The 15,473-nt window shown below is 36.5% G+C and overlaps 1 protein-coding gene across 4 annotated transcripts in view; it reads left to right on the forward strand.

The window, feature by feature from the left end:
• The window catches only part of LOC132703990 (5-hydroxytryptamine receptor-like), a 536,822-nt gene that overhangs the window by 317,463 nt on the left and 203,886 nt on the right, over nucleotides 1-15,473 (forward strand). For 3 of the 4 annotated variants that reach the window (XM_060673574.1, XM_060673576.1, XM_060673575.1), the window contains exon 4: nucleotides 8,678-8,799. The exons of the other annotated variant lie outside the window; for it this stretch is intronic. In XM_060673574.1, coding sequence (XP_060529557.1) covers nucleotides 8,700-8,799 — 100 coding nt within the window. In that variant the 5' untranslated portion in view covers nucleotides 8,678-8,699. The remainder of the gene's footprint in view (nucleotides 1-8,677; nucleotides 8,800-15,473) is intronic. 4 annotated transcript variants of the gene reach the window in all.

Below are 15,473 nucleotides of genomic sequence, written 5' to 3' on the forward strand. Positions count from 1 at the left end.
TTGGAGAAGACGACAAATATATATAAGTGCACATGTGAATAACCAATAATCATCCAGTCAGTATATTCTCGTAAAATACGTTTTTACAAAAAAAATTATTCCAAACAATGTATCAAAATTTTTGCAAAACATTACTTTGCAGCAAAATGCAGAAGATATTAACGCCCATCAGCTAGAAGAATCGATATATATTATTGATATAATATCTCCCGTTGATCAAAATGATCAAAACATTCTACCTTTTACTGACACGGTCCAAGAAAAATCTCCCCAACAACTTACCGTTGGTTCATCAACTCAACGATGTGGAAATGCTAAACCATTGAGAACAGCAGCAACTGGAAAGAACTGCACTTGGAGTTGCCGAACGTGAGTTCGCTTTAGATGTACTAATTAAAAATCGAAGCAGAAGAAAAACTCAATCATCATTTACAAATGGTAAAACATTACGAACAGAACAAAATTATGTGAGGAAGAAAAGATATTACTATTTATAAATCATTTAATTTAAAATGTTGTGTACTAATGTTTGTAATAAAAATTAAATTTATGAATGATCAATACTTCTATTTAAAAAATAATACATGTTTAGATAAATATTTTCGATGCAACTGCTACATTTTCGATTTCGTTTTGAAGTAATTTAAGGTTAACTGATTTTTTATTCATTAACAAGATAACGGTGGACTTAATGTTTATCAACTTTAATAAGACCCCTTATATAAAAGTATACCCCGATAGGTATTCAGCACAGCTACAAAAACGTTTTAGTGCAACGACTGTAATAAAACATTTACTCAAAAAAGCAGTCTCTATAGACAAAAAAGACAATCTTGTTCGTCAAATTCAAAGAGAAAGTTAAATAAGTTTTTGTGTGAAATTCCATCAAAGAAGTCGAAAGTGGAAGACAGGATACCAAAACTTATTCACTCTCATTCTAAGGAGTGTGACAACTGGTATGTCAATTTGCGTTCAAATCTCCATAGAAAAGAATTAGTCCGTAATAATGATGAAAATGTCAAAATTATAAATTCGAAATTCAAACATAGGATCGCATCCATTATGATATTAACATCAAAGTATGTGAATATTGATGATTTCTTTAACGAAGGAAAAATTTATAATATTAATTTCGGAGCAATTAGAAAAACACGTCTGTCAAGATTAATATTGAACTATTCGGCCGATTTAGTTTACAGTCAAAGGAAACAATAGAAACTAAGTCATTTAATACTAAAAATAGAATTATAACCCAACAACAAATCTACATGAAGTTTATGACGAATTTTCTTTAATAATATAAGAAAAAGTGTCAATATTTGCAGAAAATGGATCTGGATGGGCTTTGGAAAAAATATTGCACTTAGAAGTAAATGTTAATAAGTACAATCCACTTAGAGAATCATCTTACGAAACCTTTACCAAAGTTTATATCAAATAAGAGAGCAGTATTGTATTAGTATTGGTATTAAAAGGGGGCGCCCTCGCGGGCGTCGAAGCACCAGATGGGCCAGTTGTGCTATAGAGGGCGTCGAGAATGCCGCATCTCCTATAGAAGGTCAGCAACTCCTTTAGTCCAATACCGTGCACCGCGTCCGGATCGATCAGGGCCGTTCCGAAGACTCCCAATATTGCCCATGTCAAAAGAGAGGTTAAAGTTGGAAAATGCTGGATGGTTTCCAAATCGTAAAATAGCGATAGAATTCTAGTTTATGATAGTGGGTTTAATGTTTTTATAACTTTAAAAATGCTTTGGGGATTTTTTGAAGACTATAAAAAATTATTTTAAATATGAAACAGGAACTAGTTTTAATAAGACGATGTTGAACCATCTACTACTACTGATGAAGTCCCAAAAATAGCATGGATCTCCGGTACCATGGTGGTGCCTATGCTCACGCATGGAGCAGTGGCATGGTGGCCGGGGCCCAAAAGAGCAGGAGCAAGGCTAGTTCTTGACAAACTGCCGAGATTGGCTTGCCTCTGCATAAAGGGTGCCATGAGAACGGCCACGAGAGCCCTAGAGGCTCTGGTGGATTTGCCCTCTCTGGCGGATCGGGTGCAGATGGAGGCGGCCAGGACGGCTGTGAGGCTGGCGAGCTGCGGGCTCTGGAGGGAGGGAACCTTAAATGGGGGTCCGTACTACATTTTAGAGGGCTGACCCGGGGATCGCGGGTCATGGGCATGCCGAGTGACGTCATGATCCCCGAGATGACCTTCTTTGACAAATGAACCTTTCTCTTCCCGTCAAGGGAAGAGTAGAGAGAGGGCAGAGTCGGCTCCTGGGATGGACTTGTCTGGTACACGGACGGGTCCAGATGTAGTGCAGTACTGGATCAGTACTGCACTGTGTTTCAGACGGAAATTTTCGCTTTATTGATGGCGGCCAGTAAGGTGCTTCGGCTTAACCAAGGAGGCAGGATGTCTTCTTCTGCTCGGATAGTAGGGCTGCACTTATGGCGCTGAAGTCAGTGCGCTCCTTGTTAATATAGGTGTGCAAAGGGGTACTGAAGAGAGGGGCTGAGGAGAGGAAGGTCACGTTGGTCAGCGGACGTCTTAGCCAGGGAGGGCTCCTTGCATAGGCATATAGGATCAGAGCCCCGCTTGAGGATCGCCCCGTGTGTGAGGCGGGGAGCTCTCGAAGCCTGGGCGAGAGACCGGGCCGCGGTGGGCTGGAGAGTTGCTCCGGGAATGAGGCAGGCGAGGCTTATGATGGATGGGCCCGCCCTCCCTTGGACTAGAGAGTTGCTTGGACTGACCAGAAGGGAGTGTAGAGCACTAGCAGGGGGCTACACAGAACATTGTAGGCTTAGGAAGCATCTTTGCTTGCGGGGCATTGGAGACGACACCGAGTGCTCTGCTTTGACATGGGCAAGATTGGGAGTTTTCGGAATGGCCCTGATCGATCTGGACTCAGTGCATGGTATTGGGCGCTGACCTTCTATAGGAGGGGCGGCATTCTGGAGGCCCTCTAGAGCGGCCTGGGGGCACAACGGGCCATCTGGTGGCCTAAGTGCTTGGACGTCCGCGAAGGCGCCCCCCTTTAATACCAATACCAATACCAATACGTGCAGTCGCCGGGGAACTCGGTCGATGTGATTAATGAACAGAACACTGGAAAACAAGTGATCAGTGAAGACATCTAACTCTACAAAACTTTGTTCTGGTGAGCTGTTTCTATCGCGAGTATAATGAGCATGGTGGTAGTGTGATTTATGATCATAAAGCGATTCAGTATAAGGCAAGAAACAGACTCTCTAAATTCTCAATAAAAAATATATTTCAGTGTTCGGCAGTGGAGTGCACATTCAACAAGGAACAATTTTTAGTGCTATCAATCTACAGACCACCTCAGTGTGATATAGACGCCTTCTTACATTGCACCGAAAATGTACCGTCCCAAATAATTAATGATAAGTAAAAATGTTATGGCTGGTGACTTTAACATAGAAATGTTAAATTGCATTGTCAATAATACAAATTTAACTTAACTTTTATCGTCTTTTAATATAGCGACTATAATTTTTCAAAACACAAGAATAACTTTAATGACATCAAGCTATATAAACAATTTATTTGTAAATTGTGATTTTGTACATAGCTTAGAATTAGATACATTTATCTCGAACCATACAGGACAGAAAATTGAATTTCTCTCAAAACCGTCGGACGAAAAGTCCCATTATGTGAGAATTTCCTCAAACGAAAATAAACAAAAATTTTTAGAGTGTATATCTGAAGAGAATTGGAATGATGTAAATAAGGTCCGAGCACAAAACGTTAATGGACAATGGCCTAATTTTTTAAGTACTTTTAATAGATCTTTCAATTATTGTTTCCCGTTGAAGTTGACAACTAAAAGAAAAATCACTCTCATAGAAATAACCAGCAAGGTCTAGATATTAAAAATAAACTAAACATTTTACTTATACTTTCTAGAAATGATGCTTATTTTAAATCGCTTTATAACCAAACAAAAGAAGAACATGACAAACTCTTAAAAACATCCAGAGCTGAAGAATACAGACAGAAGATTGAATGTTCAGATAATAAAACAAAATGTATGTGGTCAATTTGCAACTACATTTTAGATAAAAACAGCAACAGTAATCTTCAAATGCAAGGTGACCCTACCGAAGTAGCAAATCGCTATAATGAGTATTTATTATCAATTATAACAGATTGTTTCTTCAATAATACAAGCGTTTCCTCAATCACTTAATATTTATTGAAGTTTTCTTTTTTCTATAAATGGACTGTATCTCACTTTGCGTGAACGTCTACCCCGTAACGCTACAAAATTGTTACTAGCCTAGCAGAAACGTAGACCTTGCCGGTTTGGCGTACAACGCCCTGTTGTCACATTGACTGAAATGTCCGGCATGTTTAAGATACACAAAATTAAAAAGAAATTTACATAATTTTGAACTCAACACAGATCTAATCAAACAATCAGAGCCTAAACAATTCAGCTGTAAAATACCAATTAACAACCAAACAATGTTCCTCAGATCGGTGTCACCAGAGGAAGTTACTGAAATAGCTAACAAAATAAAGAATAAGCACAGTAGTGGTTATGACGAAATACCTACAAGCCTAGTTAAATTATCATTATATATTATATTAACAATGTTCTTAGTCATTTATTAAAGAACAGTTTCAAGTATTGAATTTTTACAGATAAATTAAAAACAGCTGCAATCAAGCCATTATATAATAAGGGTGACCCGGAAGAAACGGATAGTTATAGACCATTCAGTCTTCTCTCTGGGTTTTCAAAAATATTTGAAGTAGCAGTATGTGGTAGATTTGTAGATTTCTTCATTGACTGTAACTTGTTTAGAGACCATCAGCATGGATATACGTCTGGCAAATCCACTGAAACTGCATTTCACTGGCATTTTTTTGGATTTGTCAAAAGTCTATAACTGCATCGACTCCTTTTAAAATATAGAATTGTATGGTATGCGAGGACAAGTGCAGGAACTGTTTAGATTCAATTTATCGAATAGAAAACGGTCTGTCAAAATTATGAAAAATGGGCGCCCTCACTACTCACAATCTAAAGAAAGGTTATATGGTATCGTACAATGCAGTATACTAGGATCAATTCTATTTATATTATATATAAATGACATCTACTCGATTACAGGACTAAATAGTGAAAGCATTGTGAGTTATGCAGACAACACAAACTTACTTGTGGGAGGTACAGATATTACTCAGGTTCTGGACAATGGTAGTAAGTTGTTTGGAAAAGGCGAAAATTAGTTTAAAGGAAACAAATTAATTTTAAATAAAGATAAGTCACACGCTATTTTGTTTCGAACGAAACAGTCCAAATTGCATAATCCACTCTATTTGGAATGTTATAAGCATATTAGCGATATAGTAGATAGTGTAAAGTTTTTAGGAGTAAATATATATGAAATAGTGGACTGGAATGGGCATATTGATAGTTTAATAAAACCGTTAAATTCTGTTTGTTATGGAATTAGAACAGTTAGAAGGTACATGCACCACAATACAACAAAAATTTTATATTTTGCCCACTTTCTGTCCATTTTAAAATGTGGCATTATTTTTTGGGGAGGGCACAGCCCAGTACAAAGATTATTTGTAGTTCAGACGAGAGTTATCAGGCTAATTAAAAAGATGAAGTGTGAAGATCATTGTAGAGAAATTTTGCAGATGGAAGGTTTATTGACAGTATACGGTGTCTATATTTACGCGTCACTCATTTTCTTTTTTAAAAATCGGGAATATTTCGAACTGCATTTATCATCCCATACGTTCAACAGTAGAACGCGAAATGTAAATTACCCAATACATAGATTAACTCTAACTGAGAAGAGTCCATACTATATGCGTAGAAGATTTTATAACAAGTTGCCCAACAGTTTAAAAGAAATAAATAGTTTGAAAAGATTTAAAATAAATATTAGGACACTTCTGATAGAATTGGAACCCCTTTCAATAAAAGACTATTTTGAGAAAATAATGTAAGAATTATTATATGTTATGGTTAATGGCTATCTCTAGGCATTAGAAGCTATTTCCGTTGTGTTCTTGTATTTTGTAATATACTAACACAATTTGAAATAAAGATGATTAATATTATTATTATGCAACAAGTGCGGTAAGCGGTACTTGACTCACGAGTTTATTTGACACGAGCGGAGCGCAGCGGAGCGAGTGTTTAATAAACGAGTGACTAACAAAATTTACCGAACGTGGTGCATATTATACTTTTTCTACGACCGTAAGATTTTGGCTTCATTTTCGCAAAACAACACGAATACATCCACTGACGACCGTCAGAATTGACAAACGTCAAAATTCAAAGTGTGGGAAATATCTTCCAAAACATCCAATTGCTCAAAAAACCCGTGCGTTAAAATCCCGGAAATGTCCGAAGTGGCTCGGATTTATGGAAAACGAAACTGACGTGATAAAGTGACGCCTCCGGCACGTTAGATCGGTGTGACGATGACGACTCTGATAGTGAAACATAATTAGATTTAGACATTCAGAATAAAAATGTAAATATGTATGAATAATCCTATTGTAATTTAATAAGATAATAGCCTCCTTTGAGAGACCGTCCCTAATGTTCTGTCCTTTCATGCCTACCGGGCCCGAGTTTTAGTGCATTCTGTAGGTGACTTTCATAATCATCCATCCATCACACATTCAAAAGATTATGTAAAAAAACTGTTTACAGTGTAAAAAGATTTTTGCAGTATTTAATGATTTCATCTTATTTAAAAGTTACAGTATACAGGGTGATCTAGATGAAATTTACTGTACTGAAATATAAACAAACCAGGATCCGTATTGATAAAATATATTTCTACAAGAGCTCGGTGCCCCTGCAATACTACGGATCGTTCTTTTCTGTGCTGTGCTTCCGTGTTGTGGACGAGATTCAATGTGACAGTAATCTATTTGTAATGATTGTTAATATTCGAGTTCAACCGAAAAATCAAGAACTATCAGTGATTTTTATAGCTAAGATTCGGATCTATCAGAAAACCTAAAAATTTAACATTCTCAGCTCCAGTGGCTTGGACAATTACCTATCTTCAAAATAAAACTAAAACACTCTTTTCTGACCGTGGCGGAATCTTAAAAACGTTGTCTTGTCCGGATTTAAAAATGAACTATTACTGTTAAACCAGTTATTGACGTTGCTTAATATATCGCTGTATCTATTCTGCAATAAAAGATCGCACCTATCTGAAGTGAAAATGGAATCAGCATATGGTGCGAAATATAAATTTGTAGGAATGGTTCGTTCATCAATCATATAGAGTGTACTTAGGACCTGTCCTGACCTAAAACCGATCCTTGTAGAACACCTATATCAATATGAACTACAGACGAATAAATCTGACAACCGAGATTATCTTTGTCACTAAAAATACTGGCATACTATTTGCGCTCCTGCAAAAAGGAATCCATTCAGTTAAGAACAGTATCTGTAATCCTATATGGTAACAACTTCCCCAAAAGAGTGCGCCGATCAATACAATCAAGTGCTCTACTGAGATCAGTAATATTCCTTCATTTCAACTACCTAAAGTCGGACTTTACTAAATTGTACTTACGTAAATTTAACTAGTTTCTGACTTATTTCGAAAATTCGCAACAAACTATACCGCTTAATGCATTTTTTAGGGGCATAGATCCTAAATTAGGTAAAAACATTTCCACACTTTACTCTTAGAAGCTCAATCGACAATTCGTAGGGAATTTTGGTTTGATGCCAACAAAATTCTAGAACAAGGAATCACACGATATTCCACTTCTCCATGCTAGTCACTTCTCGAACTTCACGGAGCTATTGTTTCACTTGAATCGTATTAAGTATGCGATTTCTTAATAATGCTAACAAAATTCACACATGAATCTGGACGAATGGCCTATCGTATTATTATTATTAGTAAAAATTTATACCTACGTAGAAAGAAACTAGACAATCTTTAGGTGATCCGTTATTAGTTTTAAAAAACGCTGATCTGAGAAGTCTACACTATTTGTATATTCTTGGTTGTATTGTTCGTCGAAGTTTGTAACACCATGTGAATGTTCAGAAACAAAGGTACTTCGCGCGTTTGGTTTCCATTGGAACTAATTATTTCAATTTTGACATGGGTTGCGTCTGATGGAAGGTGTCCTAGACGTTGTCTACAAAGTTCATATTTGGACAAATCTCATCGATTTGTCTGTCCGGGCTTAAATTCATTTTTTGTTTATAGAAAACTTGGCTATTAGTAAAATATTTTCAAGGGGAAAGTCATTTGAGCCTCGCATTGAGCTGGATCACTTGTAGATTTTTTTGGTTAGTTTTGGTTAGTTGGTTAGTTAGTTGGAACCAAAATGAGTTTTGAATAAAGGATTGCTTATATATATATATATATATATATATATATATATATATATATATATATATATATATATATATATATATATATATATATATATATATATATATATATATATATATATATATATATATATATATATATATATATATATATATATATATAATTGATTATATGCGGATTTTCTTCAAAGAGTGGCAGTAAAGAGGGAGTATTTTTAAAGGAATATTTTCATATATTTTTAGGATACAATGTCGCTTTTATTTACAGTATTATTAAATTTATTACAGATAGCAATACAGAAAACTAGGCATGGAGGTGATTCATCGGAAAGCTATAATGTGGAGTGATCCAGCTAAAATAACTGCATTGCTCTTTCTTCCCGTTTCTGCATATTCCGTATCCTCTCAAGGTAATATTAGAAAATCATAATTTTCTTCTTGAAACAATACAAATTGTGTCATTTTTGGAGTAGTAGTCTAGCAAGCGACCAACAAATAATCAATTTGTAGAGTTGATTCGAAAGATGCGAAATTTGAAGTTATTCAGACAATCTTCGCACAAAAATATAAATATATAAATTGTGGATAGTCTATGCATGGTCGAATAGAAATTCGTATAAAGTTTTCGTTCTTAGTGATTTTAATATACATGGTGAATGTTATTAAAAAACTGGTCCGTCATGTTGCGAAATATCTAATATTTCCAAATGTGTTACTTCTCCAGAATATTGTTGTTGTGAAAATAATGACATTTTATTTTTTAGTTTAAAATTGGCAAGTATACTCTTACTTGTGTGAGGCTGTCCTCTAATGATATCGCTTTGTTATAAACACATTTCATAAACAGTCACACTAGTGCAGCGAATATCAAGTTCTTGGACATGTAAGTTTGTAAGAGCTGTGCGGTTTCGCAGTGTGAAAGTACAACTATAATAACTCCAAACAAATTACTTCTGTACGTCCCACAAAACCAATTCTCTGACTTTTCTTTGTGACGATGCTTTTGAGGCAAGGTTTTACCAATCCACTAAAAGATTGTTTTTGTCCTGTAGGAGATCTGACTTTTATTTCTAAATTTTGAAGTTAGGATTTACAATACCACTGTTTATAATAATGGGTAATTTATTCATATTACCGTGTATCGTGTAACGGAAATTTTGGATGTCAATGAAAATAAAAAAAACGTACATCGAATTCGTCAGGGCGACCATATTTTACCAAAAAACAAAGACAGATATTAATTAGGCTCAAAGAGTTGGAGAAAAGAACTGTAACTATAAAACATATTGAGCTTAAAGAGACTTCACTTGGAAGTTCAAAAGTGCTTTTTCAGTCAGTTATGTTAGCAAAATATTGAATGAAGAATGGTCATTTGCTACCTAGTGGACTGCGGTCTTTAATTCTAAAATTAACTAAACAATTAAAAAAAAAATTATATAAGTTGTATTATAGGCAACTTAAAAAAGAATTAACACTGTCATGTATTGTGGTATCCTGACTCGAAATGGTTTAGTTTAGTGAATTACATTTCTTTACGTTATGGAGGAATACAACTTTCTTATTTGCACTGCAGTTGCAATCAACTATACAGAAGTATTCCTTTCAAAGCTCTGTCAAATAAATTTGCAGCTGCACATTAAACTCCTGGGTGGTTTTACCATTTTTCACATAATTTTTGTAAATGCAAGTCTTTGCACAATTACGAAATTTAATTTCAATGATACTTGGATGCTTTTCAGAACATGTTTTTAAAATTTTTTCCCCACTCTAGCACTGACGGGTTTTTCACTCTTCCAATATTCTGCCGCGCGGTGTGTGCGTGTCCACTCATTATTAAAGAGATTGGAGCTCCATCGTTCATTTTAAACCAACTAAATTCGAATGCTGCCTCAACTTATATAACATCACCATAAGTGTTTTTTCTTTTCAAAAAACCGTCATAAATTGCTTTTTGGGAACACAAGGAGAGAAAACTGTTAGTTGAGATTAACAGGATCATTGATAACCGTCGTTGAAAATAATTAACAACTGATAGCACGCAAGTTCAAAGCAGGTTTTCAGAAGGTTTAAAGCAAATAAAAAAATGTTTCCTTGGAAATGGTAATTTGCAATGATTAGTTTAGATAGCAGTATTATGCAATTTGATTTTGTCAAACAAAATATCCATCTAACTTTTTATATGAAAACAAATTTTCCAAAATCAATGAAGATGAGATAGGTACATAATTTTGATGAATCTGTTTTACCCTCATCATGCTTATTGGACAAATTAGATGCACCAATTTTTTTGTGTTCCTTAATCAGTTCTGTTTTTTCTACCCCTGTGGCGTTTCTTTTACATAAAATGTTAAAAGTTATTTTCTTTTCTTTCAACAGCGATTTTTTTTTGGATGATGAGTATAATTCCACCTTCTTCTTGGCTAAAGTTGTCCCAGTCAAGTACGCTTTCACGTTTATTTGGTTGAAATGGGCTCCTTGAGGTCCAGCAAACCTATTAGCTTTTTCACTATTGCTTTTTGTCCAACTTCCATCTGCATTTGTTATTGGTGGATTCTGTAGAACAGGTCTCCTTATTGTTTTAGTTGATTTCCTTACTGAATTGCCAGTTTTGCTGTCATTTAATAATTTACCCAAATAATCGCCAAGTAAATTTTTTTATTTCTCTTTTGGTTTCTGAGTAGCGTTCTGTTATCAAAAATCTTATCTTATTTCTCAAACAGCCTGTTGAATGTCCATAAGAGAAGTTTCTGTTTCTTTATCTAACTGTTCTTCGTTTCTTACAGGGACTGAACAATTTATATTTTTTTCAAGTTGTAGTTTGAAGCAGGGCCAATTAGTCAATTTATTAACTAATCAAGGAACTAATTCATTTTGGATAATGGTATCGCTGAGTGTGACAAGGATGGGAGAGTAATCATAGTTCATGGGTACAAGTAATTGATAGACACGTTTCGAGTAATGAAGAAATCACTGAAATCTGGGATTTTAGGATCTGTAGGTCAATATTCGCGCTTCCCAGTTAAGAATATATCACATTTTAGTTCCCCAATAATGAATCTTTTACCATGACTGCAGTATTCTGCTGAAACTGCGGTCTCTCGTTTTAACATTAGCAGCCAAAGCTTCGAATTCTTGATGGTGTTTAAATGACTCCTTACCGGTACACCTAACGCAGCGCGGTTCTGTGCAACAGAACTTTTATGTATGTCAATATGCTTGTCACTTTTTGCACTGGGATCACAAGCCTCGATTTCCTTGATGGCAGGATTTCTACTCGAATACCCAGTATATCTGTAATTCCCTAGATCTCATCAATAATTTTCTTGTATTCTTGTATTTTAGTGTCATTAATAATGACATTTTTGTCGTTGATTTGAGCATTAGGTAATTTATTCACCTTCACTACATATGAAGTTAAACTTATTAATCTGGTCTACTATAGTAGGTACTTTTTTAGGTAAAGAATAATTTTCGAACCGTTGGAGCTACAAAATTGAAATTTGCTTCTTTTTTAATCCTCCACGAGGCATATAAACTTATAAGAAATGGCCCTGATTCGACGCCGGTATTCATCTTTTTTTCGCTATTTTGGACTATTTTTTGAATATTGCTATGAAACGCGATAAGTGTCCGAAATTTGAAGCAGTTGAATTCATATTTGGCACGCATATGCAGATTTGCCCCGTGACGGAACCTATTGAAAGTAGGGGGCTGGGGGTCGGGAAGTATTCTAAAAAAATTAAAAATCGCGTGTGCAAGGGTCTACAAAAACATCATTTTTCAAAATCGTTTACGACAACAAAAAAATTCTTGAATCAGAAGACGCAGAAGATAGAGCTACATCAACTTTTGTTCTTGACAATTTTTCAAAAATATACAGGGTGCGCCGAGAATTAAAAAAAAAATTGATTGAAAATTCAGACCTAACCTAGCTTTTATATTGCGATGTAGCCCGCATAGACTGCAAAAAATTTTGTATTTAAGATTTTCACCTATTGCATAGGGTGTTTCCGATATTCTGTGCTAAATGAGAAATGTGTTAAGTGTCATAAATTTCTGATATCAACTTCAAATTTAGCAGAGAAATAAAAGTCCGTGTCAACATTTAAGCGATAGAAATTGGGTGCAATCAAATTTTACCAAGGATATTTTAATAATTTTTGATTTTTCTTTTTGGTAATTTTAGCTTCACGCGATTATCAAAATTCTTTAACCAGCTGACGCGGAAGATCCAGTGCAATAACATTTATTTCAGGCATTTTTTCGATTATATACAGGGCTTTGAACTTATAGGCTGTTAGTGCAAATTGAAACATTTGTAATGCTGAATCGATATAAAATAAACTGGTAGCGGCCTGTATTTTGGCGACAAATTTGCATTAACATCCGGGTTATAGCTCAGTTTTTCAGCGTAAGTAAGAATGCGGCACATACTACAACAAGGGTTCGCCCTACCTTCTGCTGGCTCCTCTGGTAGTTCGCTTCTTGATGGTTTCGGGCGCGACACGCAATTCTATTTCCGGGCAATTAACAGGTCACGTACAGCGGTACCGAACTCGTGCGAATTATTCGACAATATATCGGCTACAGGTGCTCTTGTGCGATGGCGCTACTGTAGCCGCGCTAGAAGGGGCTCTTGAAAGTGCCGTTTGTTTTTCGCGGAGAAATATTTTATTTTAAATGTATTAAATGAAACTAAACAGTATAGAAATCTCTGCACGAACATTACCGGCCCCCGAAAAACCATTGGGTTTTTCAAAATAAAAGTAAGGTATAAAAAAAATAAATAAATATATTACGAAATGCTTCTCGTTCCGAAGCGATAAACCTAAACCCACTAAGGAAATATAGAAGAAAAAGAAAATATATTCCTAACAGCCCAATATATATTTTTTTCGACAACACAACACAAAAAAAAAGAAGAACATAGATTTCGCAATTTTTTTTTCAGGGAACAAAGTTTGGTGACCTGTCGCTTCTAGCACCCCGACGAGGTTTTTACCGTCATTGCGCGAGTGCGCCTATCTGCACCAGGATGCAACTCGATAATGCGACCTAGTACTCATTGTAGTGGGGGTCTATTTTCGGCTTTTATTAAGACCAAGCTATTTAATTTAATTTCGTCCCGCACAGCTGTCCACTTAGACCTTTGCTGAAGTATATTCAGGTACTCGACATGCCATTTTTTCCAAAAATGTTGATGGAGATTTTGCAAAAGTTGCCAGCTGGATAAGGTGTTGGTTTTCAAGTTGTTGAGGTGTTGACCGTGGATGGAATTCAGGGGTTCAATGGTTAAAAAATGGCTGGGTGCTAAATGTAAAAGAGAGGATCACTGCTCTGGGCACAGAGAGCTCTAGAATTAAGCACTGCTTCAATTTGGATGACCACAGTGTAGGATTCCTCGTAAGTTAACCTTTGCTCGCCCACGACACGAACTAAACGAAGCGCCCTGAAAGTCCCCAGTGCCAGGTAAAGTCTTCCAGATGCTCCTTTGGCGTATTGAACTAATTGATTGAAAGCACACGTGAAATTGGTGGCATTATCCGACCAAATTTCTGGAATGTGCCCTCGACGGGCGATGAATCTACGAAAGCAAGCCAGGAAGGCCTCTGTCGACAAGTCAGAGAGAGCTCAAAGTGTACGGCCTTGTGTACAGACATAGGATTTCAAGACTTTACTTCCTCGCATGGAAAATGGACCGCAGAAGTCAATGAAAACATTGCGAAAAGCCTTAAGTTGAGTTATTCTACTCGAAGGAAGGTCTCCCATGTACGGGACGCAAACCTTGGGGGAAGCTTTAAAACAGATTATGCATCGTGAAATGCAACTATGAATAGCTCTTCGCACTGACAAAATTAGATTGTGCAACGTTTTCATGCCAGGATGCAAGTATTTTCGATGGGTATCTTCAATAATGAGCTCTATTAATCTGTGGCAGCGAAGGAGTAAAAGAGGAAATTTTGCACCAAAGTGGAGCTCAGAATTTCTGAGGCAACAGCCGACACGAATACGTCCGTTTTCATCAAGAAATGGCGCTAGCTTTGTAAACGGTTTGGGCAACAGTGCATTTTTGTTGATTTTGCTAATGACCTCAGTAAAGGATTGACCTTGTGTGTATTTCACCAACGACAAAAAAGGAGTGTTGACCATGACATCGGAAACCGACGACGGAAGACTTGTACTTTTGCGAACACTGGGGATGAGTCTACGACAATACGCTATTACTCTAAGGATCTTTTGGAATGACGAAAACTGGTTCAGCAGCTTATCCAGCTTATCGACGACGGCGCAAGTAATAATTTTTTTGCTCTGGAAGGGGATCGGGAAAATTGGGATAGTGATTGCTTAGGCTATTGGGGCTTTGAAGGGAGGGAGAAGCAAACTGGACCGTCCCTCCATAAGTGATGTGCAAGAAAATCCTTTGGCATCAGCCCGCGGCTGGCGCAATCTGCGGGATTATCTTCGGAATTAACGTAGCTCCATTTTGTCTCGCGTGAAAGAAACTTCCTGTATATGATGTAGCCGGTTAACCACGAAAGTTTTCCATTTAGAAGAGGGAGACTTTAATCAAGCGAGCACAATTTGGCAATCAGACCAGGCGAAAATGTTATCAACTCTGGATTTAGCAGCAATCAGGTTACTAATAATGTTTCCAGATGAGGTTTCTACGCGAAAGTATGTCACGGCGGCATATCCGATTTGGAAAGCGTCCACAAAGCCATGCAATTCGAGTAATATCTGAAGTTACTACCTGCCTAGGCAGTCGAAAATTTTATAATTCAGAGAGTTCAGTTTTGAACCTTGTCCAAGTGTTCACAATATTCTCGGGAGGCACGTCATCGCAACCTATATTGGCCTTCCATAAGTTTTGCATTAAAGGTTTTGACATTAACGAAACTGGAGATAAAAACGACAAAGGGTCATAAATTCTGGCAATTTCTGAGAGAGTATTGCGCTCGGTACAGGATTTTTTCTGGGGCAGGCAATGGTATGAAAAGGTATCGGAATGGGGCTCCATTGCAATCCAAGGACCTTTATAAATGTTGGTTCGTCTTTGTCAAATGATAGAGACATTACTCTGTCG

This window comes from Cylas formicarius, unplaced genomic scaffold (assembly GCF_029955315.1).
Source record: "Cylas formicarius isolate icCylForm1 unplaced genomic scaffold, icCylForm1.1 PGA_scaffold_6__28_contigs__length_40554024, whole genome shotgun sequence".
Classification (NCBI taxonomy): domain Eukaryota; kingdom Metazoa; phylum Arthropoda; class Insecta; order Coleoptera; family Brentidae; genus Cylas; species Cylas formicarius.